Source organism: Acinonyx jubatus, chromosome B1 (assembly GCF_027475565.1).
Source record: "Acinonyx jubatus isolate Ajub_Pintada_27869175 chromosome B1, VMU_Ajub_asm_v1.0, whole genome shotgun sequence".
Lineage (NCBI taxonomy): Eukaryota > Metazoa > Chordata > Mammalia > Carnivora > Felidae > Acinonyx > Acinonyx jubatus.
In genome coordinates this window covers 178,697,420-178,713,359 of record NC_069382.1, presented here as the reverse complement: position 1 = coordinate 178,713,359, position 15,940 = coordinate 178,697,420, and the positions used below count along the sequence as shown (strand labels likewise).

General features: G+C 39.2%; 1 protein-coding gene across 1 annotated transcript; it reads right to left on the bottom strand.

The window, feature by feature from the left end:
* Positions 1-15,125: 15,125 nt before the first annotated feature.
* Positions 15,126-15,584, bottom strand: KANTR (KANTR integral membrane protein). Its single transcript, XM_053216159.1, is given in 1 exon segment — positions 15,126-15,584. A coding segment is annotated over 1 exon segment (255 nt). The 3' UTR covers positions 15,126-15,329.
* Between the last annotated feature and the right edge of the window lie 356 nt (positions 15,585-15,940).

Sequence of the window (15,940 nt, the reverse complement as noted above, 5' to 3'; positions counted from 1 at the left end):
CAAGGGACATACTTATCAACCAATGAGGTATTGGGTCTACTGCTAGGCAGAGTGATGTGTGTGCCTAATCAAAGTAAAGGGAGTATGTCCCTAACTGCAGAGAAAACATTCGTATGGTCTCACTCAGATATTATGGTAAGTGTTAAGAAAGAATAGGCATTTTATTTATTTTAAAACTTTTTAAAGTATTTATTTATTTTAGAGAAAGAGACAGAGCATGAGTGGGGCAGGGGCAGAGAGAAAGGGAGACACAGAATCCAAAGCAGGCTCCAGGGTCCCAGCTGTCAGCACAGAGCCTGATATGGGACTTGAACCCACAAACCAGGAGATCATGATTTAAGCCAAAGTCAGATGCCTAAGGCACTGAGCCACCCTGGCAACTCAGGAATAGGCATTTTAGGTGACACCTAAAGAATGGGCAGGCTGGGCACAGAATGAAGGGAAATTGAGGATAAAGATAACCCTATTTGCATGCCTCGTTCAGTGTCTATAAAGATGTGGCCATTGCAGGGTGTTTATAAGAATATAGGAGGGGATAGGAGCAAAAGGAATATGAGTGGGGCACCTGAGTGGCTCAGTCAGGTAAGCATTCAAGTCTTGGTTTTGGCTCAGTCATGATCTCACAGTTTGTGAGTTCGAGCCCAGCATCATGCTTTGCACTGGGAATGTGGAGCCTGCATGGGATTGTCTTTCTCTCCCTCTCTCTCCCTCTGCCCCTCCTGTACTCTCTCTCAAAATAAATAAATAAACTCAAAAAAAATAAGAAAAGGAACACGAGTGCAAACTCATGAAAAGAAAAATCATGAGTTTCAGAACAAAAACAAGAAAGAGGAAGAGGGAGAAAGAGAAGGGAGATTCTACTGCACAGAAGTGAATAATCAATATGCACCCTTCCTCCCCGGACTTTATAAAAGAAAGAACTCCTGTGCTGACCAATTGATCCATTCTATTTTAATACAATGCTTCCTTGCAAGTTGCTTTTCTGAAGCAGGAGATACACTTTGATTTTTCAGGGTAAACTCTGTACTATTATCAATTTATCCTGTTGGAATTTTGGCTTCCTTAGAAAAAGCCCAGAAGTGTTTATAGAATGCCTTGAAATAAACCCTAAATCTCTCTATGAAAGTTCTCAAAGTAGTCTTAAAAAGTATGATGTTAGACTGTTATCTTAATGTTAAATGGTTATTTTAATGCTAAACTTTAAAATAACTACTAAAACAGTAAAACCCTTTTTATTTCTTTAATATTTATTTGTTAATTTTGAAAGAGAGAGAGAGCATGAGCAGGGGAGGGGCAGAGAGAGAGGAAGAGAGATAGAATGCCAAGTAGGCTCTGGACTGTGTTCAGAGCCCAATGCGGGTCTCCATCTCACGAACCATGAGATCATGACCTGAGCCAAAATCAAGAGTCAGACGCTTAACCGACTGATCCACCCAGGCACTCCTGAAGCCTTTTTAAAATTATAAAAGTGTCCTAAAACTTGGAGCTCTCTGTCTCTAAATACTCATATCCAAGACATAGCCATACTTCCATATATTTCAGCTAGAGTAGAATAGTGATATAATATTTCCAGATGCATCCATAGCAGAGGGGAAAGAGTAACCAAAACAGCTCTCCTCCCCTCTGGCATCAGTGATTTTCTGTCCAGAAGACCCTTCTTCCCTCCTGATCCTGGTTTCTTTTTAGGTGGAGCAATGCTAAGTGCAGCAATGTCCACATCACAAATCATTAATCTGTTGGAACAGTCTGTGAGTTTCAAGGACTCACAGGCACCTTTGCACTCCATTCAATATATGTTCTAAATCAGGATCAGAAGTGATCATTAGAAGAATAAAAAAGACTACTCTCAACCAAACTTTTATTTTTGCTCTAGCTGAGCAAATTAAATAAAGAAAAATAAAGAAAAAGAGCATTGTTATAATTTTAGATTGTGGCCAGTCCCAAGTAAAATATTACAACTTGCAAAGCACTCTCTTCTTTCAGGAAACAATGCCCCAGGTCCAACTGACTATGTACCTGTCCATCCTTTTGATGTCTCTTTATGGACAGCCTTTTCACCCCGCCCCCACATTCATTTGCTCCAGTCACTTAATAGGTATGTCTTGAGTGTCTGTTATGTGTCAGGAATGGTCCTAGGCTCTGAGGATGAATGAGAGGTAGAATCAGACAACAATCTCTGTCCTGGGGAAGACAGATAGTAAGTAATAAAGAAGCGAATACTGTATGTTATGCTAAGAGATGATGATGCTATGCCAAGATGGAAGAGAATTGAGGAGTCTAAAGCAGAGATTAAACATGGTGGCTGCTAGTGGTCACATTGAGAAAGTGATTTAGACAGAGACGTGCTCTGACAGAGGGAAGGGGGGTTGACCAATAAGGGCATCTGAGAGAACATTCAGTGCACAGGCTCTGAGGCAGAGTGCCAAGTAGACACCTGGAGTTTTAGAGCTGCAGCAGGTGGTGATCATGGAGGAAATAGGAGTTGACAACAGGAGGGGGTGAGGGGCCAAAATGTGTAGAGCTGTACAAGTCCTAGTGAAGACGTGGGCTTTGACTTTGTGAGAAAAGGAATTGCCACCAAAGGAAAGGAAGCAGATGGATGACACACGACGCCTTACTCTTTTTTTTTTTTAACATTTATTTATTTTTGAGAGAGACAGAGCATGAGGGGGAGAGGGACAGAGAGAGAGGGAGACACAGAATTCGAAGCAGGCTCCAGACTCTGAGCTGTCAGCACAGAGCCGGATGTGGGGCTCGAACTCACAAACAGTGAGATCATGACCTGAGCCAAAGTCCAACACTGAACCGACTGAGCCACCCAGGCACCCCTACAATGCCTTGCTCTTTAAAGGATTCTTTAAAGGAATCATCATGCCCTCTGCGTTGAGAAGCGTTAGAAGAGGAAAAATGATACAAAGTGGGAGATTGATCAGGAAGCCGTTGTGACAATCCAGAGAGTGACAGCAATAGGATATGGGGGGAAACATGTTCGGAACTTTCACTTAAGGTAGAGAAAATGTGGTATCTGAACTGACTGATATGGGGTACGAGAGAAAGAGAGGAGTCAAGGGTGTCTCCAGAGTTTGGACTGAGCAAGCTGGAAGGAGACAATCAACATTCCATGAGTGGAGAAAGCTTGGGGATAAAGCAGTTTCTGGAAGGGCACAGGATCGGGCACTGGATACTGGTGTCTCAGTTTTCCAGAGCCTCTGCACAATCGCCATGCCAACCTGTAGCGTGTGACCCCCTGTTCCTTCAAAGGATTTGGTTAGATAGCCTGAAAAATTAAAATTGAGAGCTCCTCTGAAATAACAAGAAAACTCATCTTGAAAACTCCTGTTGCCGTGGGCTGAATCATGCCCTCAAATGTCCACAGGAGCTTTTCGAATGACCCATGTAAAAAGCTAACATCTTAGAGCAACCATCAAGTGAGAGCAGGGCGAAAATACACCGAGGTGCTTCAGAAAATCACAATCTCAAAGTGACCCTTTACATCATCTCATGTGTGTAGCTCCCTACCCTCACCTTGACCCGGGCCAGCAGCACCATGAGGCACAGCGGCCATAGCGGCTTAGGACCCAAGGTAGTTTTACAGGTGTACAAACATGCTTCGATTTACTGTAAAATCCGAAAAATAAAGGAACACAATCAGCCTGTATGACATTCATCTTCATACCGAAACAATCATAAAGTGAAATTTTATTATTTAGATAGTTGAAGAAGGGGCCTACAAGTGCCAAAGTGTCCGGGGCCCATGAACATCTTGTGAGCCAGGGGGCAGGTCTGGAGATGACCATACTCTGTACTACAGTCACTTGGGGTTATTGAGCTTATTCTTTTCCACCAGAATACCAGCTCTGTGTCATCAGAGACATGAAACCCTGTATAATAAACTACACCTTCGGAAGGATATTTGTTTATAAAGATGTTATGCTTGGTTTGAATATTGTCTATTAACTCTTGATCGCACTACATTATTGACAGTCTCTAAAACAAATCTTTTGAAATTAAATATTAGGGAAATACAGAGAAACCTAATATTGTTTTCTTTATTTCACAAACCACGGTGTTTCTCTTTTTACACGAAATTTTTATTTGATATTCTCTCTAAAGCCCTGGAAATATGATTCGATAATCAAGAGAAATAATTGCATAAAGGCACTGGACTGGGGCAATCGAAAACAGTAGGTAAACTTAATCCCCTATCTGATACTCCGCAGGGTTGGCAAACCTGTATTTTTGCTTACCTCGAGGAGTCTGAAAAGGATTGATGGACAGCAGCACAAGTGGAAAACAAAATGAAACAGCAATGCCAAATCTGCTTCTTTTTGCAAAGCAAGCCAAAAAAGGTTTTTGATTTATTACAAAAGGTCTGCCACTCTTCACACACAGCTAGAATACATACGTGAAAATGAATAATAAACCAAGGCAAAAAGTTCGGCTATTCCACACTCTTTTGATTCATTGATGGCTATGTTTTGTTTGGCTTTTAATCCGGTTTTGTTTTGTTTTGTTTTGTTTTGTTTTGTTTTTGTTAGCGTATAGATGGCAGCCTCCAGAATAAAGGGTTCAGTCCATTTTTATGAATTTTCTAAACACATTTGCAATAGAGTGTCTATGGACAGCATGCCCTTGGATGTTCATCCGAGGCTCACCAGAGGGCTTAGAACAGTGTCTGTAGGGAGGCTGGGGGAGTTGGGGAAAGAAGGTAAGAACATGCTGGGAATGGTGTGGGGCCATGAAGCGTGTGGTTGGGATAGTTGTGAAATGTCAGTGTTCAGAACCAAGGAGCAGGTGGGGCATCTGGAAGGCTCAGTCCTTAGAGCATGTGAGTCTTGATCTCAGGGTCATGAGTTCAAGCCCCACATTGGGCATACAGCCTACTTAACTAATAAAAAATAATAAAGAAAAAACCAGGAGAGAAAAAAAAAAGAGAGAGAGAGAGTTAGTGGGCAAGAGATAGAAGCCTTAAATATAAATTGTTGTCAGAACATGCACTGACCGTCATTTTTTTTTCGTTCCACTCCTTTGGCCTTTTGTCTTCCTCTTTTCAGCCGTGAGAGGCCATAAAACCTGATTACAAAGAGAGTTGACTCCAAATAGTTTAAAAATTTTTAATTAGGTTTTTAAAATTTTTAAATTAAGTTTTTGGTTTTATTCTGACACTTACTGATCTTGTGCAGTTACCTAAATACCACAGGCTCCCCACGACAGCTCTCTTCACCAGCTGTGTATTTAAGGACAAACACCTCCTAGGCTTGTTCTAAAGTTTAAAACTGATATTTACAATTAGCAAAGAGTTTGACATAGCACAATAAATTGACATGAGGAATAAATATTAGTTCTTTTTATTGCCGTTGCTAACGCTCCTTTACAGGGAAACAAAAACAAAAACAAAAACAGATTGACTTTGAAAACCAAACACTTAAAATTTTTTTAAGTTTAATTTTACATTGGAATCAATCTTTGGTTCCTCGTCTCTCTCAATCTGTAAATTCTGATGGCTCCAAAATCCAACTTACTCTCCAAGCAGCAATATATAACTTCTACAGATATTTACCACGCCTCTTTCTGTCATCCACTTTCATTGATTTGAAATCATTCACTTTAACAATAGTTTAAACAGTTGTTTTTGCAGAAACTGACACAAGATCATCAGTATAAAAAATATCTCCAAATAGCCGAATTGGCATTTCTTGTCATTAAAAAAAAAAGCATCTTAAGATGAATACCAAGTAGATTAATAACACGCCACATTGGTATGGTTAAATTTAATATTCTATCTCTTTTAAAAATCATTTTGAAACCACAGTGGTATTGCTACAAACTATCTATTCTTCCTATAATTCAATTTTTATGCTTCTATTCATTGAAAACCTGAGAGCTAAAATATTTGATGAAAATAGGATAAAATCCTCTGCCTCATTGCTTAACAGCCCATAAAAAGAAGATGAACTGAAGAAAGAAAAAAAAAAAAGCAATCTGCCTTTCAAATACAAGCTGCAAAACAGAAAACTATGCCAGGCCACTGAAGCTTTTTCTCCCATTCCCTTCCCTTTAGCCAACAGTTAGCATTTTATTTCTGGGTCTATGACTGTTATTTGACTTTAAGACTGATTTATTCATCTTAGCCGTCTTTCTTGCACATTCGGCTCACTGTCTCTCTCATAGTCCCTGGCTCTCATGGGCACTCAGGAAACGTGTTCTGAATGATGCATTATCACAATTCTTTGAGCTTATTTTACTGAGCACCAGTTATGTTCAGACACTGCCTAAAGAGCTGGCATCAAAGAACAAAGTAGGTGTGCGTATCTTGTCCTAATGCTACAGTTGTCACATCTGTGACGCTATGTGCTGCCCACCGAGAAATGGGGTTCACAGGCCACAGTGGAGGGGATAGCTGTTGTGAAGCTGTGGGATCCGGGGACGCCTAGGGGTTCTCTCTGGAATCGACAGAATATGCCCTCATTACACTGTTCCTCTTCCAACTAAGGAGTTCTCTGGCAGGAAAGATACAAATGCCAAGGAACCCGATTTAGGTGCTCAAGGGGAAAATGGTTGAAATGAGAATGTTCTGCCCAGCTGGTGTGGAATTAAAAGATGGTTCTGGATATATTGGGGGTAGGGAGTGTAAATGTAATGTAAATGGCTCCAAGGTTTGTGGAAAATACTACAACAATTTAAAACTCTAGGAATGATGTTGGGGCACCTGGGTGGCTCAGTTGGTTAAGCATCCAACTTTGGCTCAGGTCATGAGGTCATGGTTTGTGAGTTCAAGTCTTTCATTGGGCTCTCAGGGCTCTGTGTGGAGCCCACTTCAGATCCTCTGTCTCCCTCTCTCTCTGCCCCTCCCCTGCTTGCTCTCTCTCTCTCTCTCTCTCTCTATCCCCAAATAAAGAAATATTTTTAAAAATTAATGAAGAAAATCTCCAGGAATGATTTCAAGTACACAGCCTGGAAATGAGTGCAGTAAAGGAAAATGATAAGGAATAAAACTAAAACCACTCTGTATGATCATGTGAAAAATATACTCAATCTGTGGCCCATGGGAGTGTGTATGGATAACATGACCTTTGGGAAAACAGCTCTCTTTTTTATATGGTTTCATAGGGTATTTGGAGTGTATATGTCAGTGTGAATGAGTGTGTGCGTGTGCATGTGCATGTGCACATACATGTGCTTTGTCCAGTAGTTCACAAGTTAGCAAAATAATTTTTTTCAAAAGACACATACTTTATCTCACACTGGATATAAGACTGCTAATGGAATTGGACCTTATATTAGTCAGTGTTCTTTGGAGAAACAGAATAGGATATATTTTGAAAGAGAGAGACAGAAAGAGTGAGATTTATTATAAGGAATTGGCTCATGTGATTATAGAGTCTAAATCCCCAAATCAGCAATTACAGTCTGGGAATTAAGAGAACTTGGGGCGCCTGGGTGGCTCAGTCCGTTGAGGGTCTGAGTTCAGCTCAGGTCACGATCTCACGGTCCGTGAGTTCAAGCCCCGCGTCAGGCTCTGGGCTGATGGCTTGGAGCCTGGAGCCTGCTTCCAATTCTGTGCCTCACTCTCTCTCTGCCCCTCCCCCGTTCATGCTCTGTCTCTCTCTGTCTCAAAAATAAATAAATGTTAAAAAAAATTAAAAAAAAAAAGAGAACTTGATGGTATACATTCCAGACTGAAAGCCAGTAGGCTTGAGTGTCAAGAATGGCCAGTGTTCAGTCCAAATCCAAAGGCAAGAAAAGAACAATGCCCCGGCTAAACATTCAGGCAGAATGAGTTCACTCTTTGCCCCTTTGTTCTATTCAGATCTTCAATTGATTGGCTGAGGCCCCTCCATATTAGGGAGGACAATCTGATTTACTCAGACTACCAATTCAACTATTAATTTCTTCCAGACACACTTTCACAGATATGCCCAGAAAAAAATGCTTGGTCAAATATCTGGGCACCTAGTAGCCTGGTCAAGTCGATGCATAAAATTAACCATTACAGGGTCACCCTTGGGTGGCTCTGATAAACGCTCTGGGATATTCAAGAATGATCTCTCAGAGAAAGGAGTGCTGAGGATAATACGATGTTCTATGCATACAGGTTAAGATGCTCCAAAGAGGAGAGATATTTGCTATATGGAGGATTAAAGAAGAAGTGGTTTTTCTTTCTCATTCTCTGCAACCCACACATGTCAGTCATGTGTTAGTAGTATAGTAGAAAATTGTGTTGGGCACCTGAGCAGCTCAGTCGCTTACGCAGCCGACTCTTGATTTCAGCTCAGGTCATGAGTTCACAATTCGTGAGATCAAGTCCACGTCGGCCTCTGAGGTTACAGCACAGACCTTGCTTGGGATTCTTTTTCCCTTTCCCTCTTCCCTGCCCGCCCCTCATTCATATGTGTGCTCTCTCTCTCTCTCTCTCTCTCAAATAAACAGTGTTTAAAAAAGAAGGTGCATTATATTAAGAAGCTCTCCTCCCACCTTCTTCCCTCCCCCTATCTCCTTCCCTCCTCCTACCAGCTTCCCTCCCCCAACTCTGTTTCCACCTTTCCGCTATCCACACATATCAATCATGTATCAGTGACATAGTAGAAAATTATGAAAATGAAGTATGAGAATTTGCAGACTTCATGTGTCACCTCTCTGCCGAGGTCATTATAGTTACAGGCACATTTTGTCAACGCAGAATGGACATTTCCCAAGGGACTCTGGAATGGGTTCTAGGAATCAAAGCAAAGGTAAAAGATACGAGCAGGGAAGCTAGTAGCCCTATTGAACCATCTCTGGGGCAGATCTGATTTAAAACAAAAACAAAACAAAAAAACAAAAAAACAAAAAATTTTCTCCCCTAAAAGTTAGAATGAAAACATAAACATAACCCCAAACAGGTTTGTGTGGGCAATGGAGGTTGGTGTTAAAAGAGAAAGACGTTAGAACCCATTTGTAAAGTCCACTGGCTTACTCTGAAAAATAAGTAGTCTTTGGCTCATGACCAGAATATCGCTGACATCAATCATATGCACAGTTCCTGTTTGTCTCGACAGAAGCTTGAATCCATGTCTGTAACGTTTACTACCATCTGGTCAGTGAGTGTACTTTCAAAATATAGATACGAAAATATCATACTTAAGTCTTGCTTCTTTGAAAAAGCATGGGTTTTTATTGTGTTTTCTAGTCTCGTGTATAGCCTCACCGCTTAGCTAATGCCTGAGCCCCTGAACGCGCTTAATACACCTGCCTTGAAGAAATGTGCAAAGGTGCCGTGTCTGGGACTGTGGTGTTTTACATCTGTTCAAGGCACTTGTTCTTTCAAAGGAATTGTATTATCAATGCCTTTGCAAGCAAAAATGAAACTGTTTGATCAGGAATTGTTTGCCTAATCTATCTTTCATGAGTAGCTGGAGGTCTTAAAGGCAAGTAGACCTGAAGGAGGAAGTAATGAGTGTTTTCCTCCCAGCACAGGGCATACCTCATTCAGAATGTACTTGGTTTCTAGCCGGGGTTTCCAGACTTTCATTTATCTTTACTTAAATTCAAGTGGGTGACTGAAGCTAAAGGTCACTTTATTTACCAGAACCAAAATGTCAACAAATAAGCATTCTCTTTCTTGCTTCCTCAGATCAGCATGCATGCAACATAACACAGTGCTCTAAGACCTTCTCCACAGAGATATTAAATGAAAGCCTTAATCCATACAAAATATGTTAATTCCTGGTCTCCGTATCCCACAGGAACAGAAAGGATAATGTGTCAAGAATCACAGCCTTGTGTTCTAAATAATCCTTTCCTATGTCTTACTAAGAAGGAATCCCTGGGACTAATCACAATGATCCTGAAAGATCTGGCCTGGGAAATAGGACACATGCGTTCTGAAAGCAGCAGTGTGATTAAGTACCCATGTAGCTGTGCATAAACCGCTTTGACCCCCTGACCCTGGCATTTAACCACCTGTACATTTAGTGACAACACCTACCTCAAGAATGATTGCCGTAAAATGGAACAGGATCCTGGAAAGGGTGGGATTTTGATGCTCCGCAGAAGCTAAAACATGTGAGATGCAATCACCAATCGAATTTGAAAGATAACGATAGTAAAGATGTGACCATGATAATGATGAGTGTGTGCTCTCCAGATGAAGAGTTCTGTGTCCCTGCTGACGTGTCCACACTGTGAAATCTCAATGTGTTCTGTTCTCCAGGAACCACTCCTTGAACCTTTACTGTGCGCCCAGCACTGGGCTGAACGCTTTGCAAGGGACTAGTAAACTGTCACTGCTGTTGTAGAGAGAAGCTGTGCTTGAACTGGAGAGATCAATGGGAAATCATGTTAGAATGTGGCAACTGTAGCTTTATAAGGCCCAGGGGGCTTTAGGAGAGGGCACCAAACGCAGCTGTCCAGGAGCAAAACTCCCAGCAGTGGGATCAGCTGTTGTGGTGGTGATTGCCTATGTGCTGTTAGAAGTTGAACTACAATTGTAGAGAAGGGGTCACACGTAAGAGCTCAAGTGTGACATCAACTTCTCTGGCTTTCAAGGGAGGAAATCACATTTCTTCTCTGATGTGATACAGCAACGTTAAAGATGCTATCTTCTGAAAAATTGTGCATGAAAAGATGGGGAAACTGGAATCGGTGCAGATCACTCTAACGCTATTATAAATGTAATGCTGATGAAACACAATGATAATCCAAGTAAAAATAGTAGCATAGTTAAAGAAGACATACTAACTCCTATAGAAATAGCAAACAAAGCTCTCTGGGAAATACAGACTTCACCTGAAAAAGTAAAATGTCAGAGGGCACCTGGGTAACTCAGTTAAGCATCCGACTCTCGATTTCTGCTCAGGGCATGATCTCACGGTTTGTGAGTTTGCGCCTCTCTCTCTCTCTTTCTCAAAATAAATAAATAAATATTCAAAAAGAAAAAGAAAGACATCACTTGAGAAAGCATTATTAAAGAATTGCTGGGATGACTGAATCCTGAGGACAATGTTAAAGTGCACACAAATCAGGGACACAGTATCCAGAACATTGTGCAGAGAATGAGCATGACCTACGGGACTGTTTCCTCAATTGCTTGCCGCGCTCGACTGATATTACCCAGAAAATCAACCAGCTACAAAGAATCACCTTTCAACTAATATAACTTCTCCATTATGCTAACATCAGGCCCTTATTTATCAAGTGCATAGGAGCTTACTCACCTCATAAAAACTTACGTGGTTGTGGAAGAGACAGTTGAGATATTTACTAAAAAAGCAATGATGGATTCTGAGGACTTCTGTTCTGGGGCATAGGAACAGAATTTATAACTTCTTTAATTATTTAATTTAATCTTAAGGGTATGCTTTGTTGCCAATCAACCACGAATTATTCGTCAGGCACTGTTTTATGACTAAATATGCTATTTCATTGCATCATGAAAGCCAAGCCGTGGGCTAAGTCATATATATCCAATGAAAAAATGTGAACAAAATGGAGGTTCGTGAAGATCGGATACTTGGCCCAAAGACACTCAGATAGAAGTTGCTGGAGCTGGACTATAAATCCAGGTGTATCTCCCTCTGACATACTCTTTTCCCCATTTTATGTTCATGGTAAATGATAGTAGCAAAAGGCTTATTCACTTCAATGAAACCTGTTTTCTTACAGAAGTCAAAACCTTAATCTGAAATAGCAAAGATTTGCATTTGAATTTAATAATCATTTTTCAACTGGGAAGAAAAGCATGATGTTCTTATAATACTTCAGTTTCTTACATTCTACGTCCAGAGTTCCTCCTAAGACAATCTCTGAGAGACAGATGTTTAGAGCTTTTTCTGTAAGTGGACTCTCTTGCCACATAATCCTTGACCTGACTCATAAAAATAGAGCTGGTAAAACTTCTTACAAAAATAGGAATGGTTTATGTCAGCTTTTAAGAGCTTTACGAAACATTGAAGGGTTTTTAGATTCCTGCCTAGTTAAATATGTTTTTGTAAACATCCTAGAAATTTCTGTAGGTTTTTTTTTTTTCAGTCACTGAGAATATATTGAAAGGATCAATTCATTGTGTAGTACAGTATAAATCTTAACTGAAGAATTCAAATAAAATGACCTCAGTTTTCTTGCCTGCAAACAAAAAAGAAACACACTTCACATGGGGCTCTAACTCCTAAGTCCTATCAAATATGTTGGCAAGACAGATTTTCTTATCTATTGTGTGTGAAGGTCTGGCCCTACTTCCTCAGTGACTCACTTATTTGCTTATAGTCATAATTTGTATTATTTTTGATTCACTTATTTATTCAACTGTTCTATGTGCTGGAAATTCACTGTTAAAAACAAAAAAAATGCAGGGTTTTGTTCTTTTGGATCATACATTCTGGTAATGGCATTGAGGGACATAGATTCAGGGAGAAATTATAAGTAATAAAAAAGTTCATTTTACACTTGTTTTCTGAAACTGATAAAGTATCTTCTTTATTTGTATGATTAGAATCCATCATCATATAATCTAAAAGGAAAACATATTTTCTTTCCTATATGTCAACAACTTGATATATTTTTTAAATATTGTACATATTCAGTGGCTATGTTTGTCTAATAACCTTTAATAGGATTTTAGAAGGATTTTAGAATGGAACATACCATGATTATTTTACAGAAAGTATATGGGGAACAAAAGGCACAAAACACCAGTTGAAATGCTAGAGTCCATGGGATGGTTCAGGAGGGAGAAGCTTCCTCTAGCTATCTGAGTGAGCACGTGACAGCACTATGGTTTTTGAGGATGTAAGGTTAACTGTACTTTACAAAAATGACCACAGCAATATATCTCATGTCCCATGCTCTTTTAGAACTTTGATAGTCTTCTGATCAAAAAGTGAAGTCTGAATGCTGTACCTCAAATAGAGATTGGATATGGTGACACCCATTATGTGGTACAGGCGACTCTTCATGGATTCCATGGTGAGAACACAAAAGGCGATAGAGCTTCTAGCTGGCTCTCTTTCTTTCCTGGGCACATGAGCTTGAGATCCATGAGTTTCAATCTAGATGTCCATTTGTTGTGAAATCTCCATATTGAAGAAAACACATGACAATATAAAGAGATGTTCTGGCAGCCTCATCTATTTCAGTTCACAGTTATTTGAGTCTTCATAGTATGGTTGATAGTATGAACCACTAGACGTATAAGTGACAAAACCATCCCCAGTCTTTCAGCTGACCCAGCTGATGTCATGTAGAACAGAGATAAGCTATCTTCCCAGAATCCTGCCCAAATTGCAAATTAGAGAGCAAAACACATGTTTCAAGCTACTGAGATTCATGTTGGCTTGATATGCAGTATGGAAAGTAAAACCCTTACATAGGTACAGATCAATAAAGAGCACCACGTGGCATGTTTTAGAAACGATATATCCCATAAAACAGTCGAGATAGTTAGATACTTGCCTATTGACTATTGAATCTGCTAGTTGCTCGAACACACACACAAAATACACCCAAACCTAAGATTTCTAGGATGATTTTTTTTCTTCTGAATAGTCATCTTTCGTAATAGTAAGAAAGTAAGAAATATAAAATAATATCGCTTTCAATTTATTGTCCTTATGTCCTTTTTTGGGGCAAAATTCAAACAATCTACCAATGATATTTCTCAAACATTTGTGCTCTGTAGATCATAAACTGGTTAAGAATAAAAAGAGTAGTGAATAGAGCAAATTAAATCACTTGGTTCTAATCTTCACTCTCCTTCAATCCACACTTCGTCACATAACTTTCTAGCATCAGTCAACTCATTGTGGACAAGAAGAGCTTGTCTCAATCTTGAACTTCACTTAATGACTCATGGCCAATAAATGCTGGTAGACTTGAAGCCATGCAGAGGCTTCAAAACACCTTCAGCTTGTTCTTTTGTGTTTCTGCCATTCCATTAAAATATGCCTGAAATTACATGTCTCAGTCAGATGACAATCAGCCAACCCAGGCATGGAACTTAGCCTAGCAGGCTGGAAACAACACCCAACCAAAGTCAATCGAAATCTCTTAATCCAGACTCATGTGGTGATCAAAAGCTTACTGTTGAAATATGGTGAGTCTGGAACCATTATTACACAGCACTGATGAAATTAATAATGTACGTTTTTAAATGTCTATAAGTTGGAAAGAAAGTTATGCAGGGGTAAAAATGGAATTTTTACTTACATAATAATTCAGCAATGCCTTTTTGGTGTCTATACTTATATTCCAGATACCAGAAAAGACCTTACAGTGTAATAAGAAGCACAGTGGTGTCAAAGAAAGGTTAGCTCACTCAGGATTTAGAAAACACCAGAAGGTGAAATTTAACAGGTCTGAAATAATGGCAGGAGACTTCAAAAGAAATAAAGAAGGAAGCATAACGGATATACTATGAAAGGAAAGAAATTGAATTATATAAAATGTTCAATTAAAATCACAAAAGGCAGGAAAGGAATGAAAGACAAAAATAGGAACAAAGTCATAGGTTGTCAGAGTGGATCAAAAAAATGTAATTATATATTGTCTACAAGCAACCAACTTTAAATGTAAGGATGCATATAGATAAAGGGAAAAAAATACACTATAATAACATGCAGATGAAAGCAGCAGTAGCTATATTGATTTTAGAGAAGACTTCAATGTAAGAGTTATTAAGAATAAAGGAGAGCTTTAAGTAGTGATGAAGGGGCCCCTTCTTCAAGAACACATAACAATTGTTAATGTGTCCATGTCTAAAAATAGAGATCAAAATACATGAGGGAAAACCTGATAGGACTGGAGGGAGAAATAGATGAATCCACTGTCATAGCTGGAGATGTGAGCACTTCTGTCAGAAATGGACACACCCAGCAGGCAGAGAATCAGTAAAGACGTAGTTGAATTCAATAACAGCATCAATTAACAAGATAGAAGGGACATTCTACAAACCACCTTATCCAACAACAGCAGGGTAAACATTCTTCTCAAACTCACATGACACCACTCACAACTTTCCAAGTTAGACTACTTCCTTGTTAACACACCTTAACAAGTCTAAAAGAATAGAAATCATACAATGTCTGCTCTCAGACTACAATGGAATTGAACTAAAAATGAATAAGAGAAAAATACCTGGAAAAATCCCCAAATATGTGGAGATGGAATAACACACTACTACATAAGACCTGGGTCAAAGAAGAATCTCAAGGAAAATTTAACATATTTTTAAGTAAATGAAAATTGAAAACACAATATATTAACATTTGGGGGATGCAACGAAAGTCGCGCTTAGAGGGAAATTTAGGACACAGTAGTCATATATTTAAAAAGAAGAAAGATCTAAAATCAGTCACCTAAGTTTCCACCTTAACAAAGTGGAGAAAGAAGAGTAAATTAAAACCAAAGTAAGAGGAGGAAAAAAGAGGAAAAAGAAGAAACAGAGCAGGTAGCAGTGAAAATGAACACAGCAAATCAATAGAGAAAACTCACACTACCAAAAGCTGGTTCTTTGAAAAGATAAATAAAATTGATACACCTCTTGACAAGCTAACCAAGATAAAAAGAGACAGGACACAAATTGCTAATATCAGAAATGAAAGAGGGGACATCACCACAGATCTCATGGACATTAAAAGTATAAAAAAGGAATATTATGAACAACTATACACTCATAAATTGGACAACCTAGATTAAATGGATCAATTACTTTAAATATCCAACCTGCTAAAACTCATACAAAAAAATAGACAGTCTGAATAGGCCTCTATCTATCAGAGAACTTGAATTTTGTTAGTTCCCAGGGCAAGAAAAATAACATTAAATGAGATTTGAGTTGTTACCACAAGCATAGACATTGAAGGGATTTCGACTCCATGTTGTTGTTTTTAAATGGATTTTACTTTTTAGATCAACTTTAGTTTCATAGAAATATTGAGTGGAATATACAGAGTTCCCATATATCCCT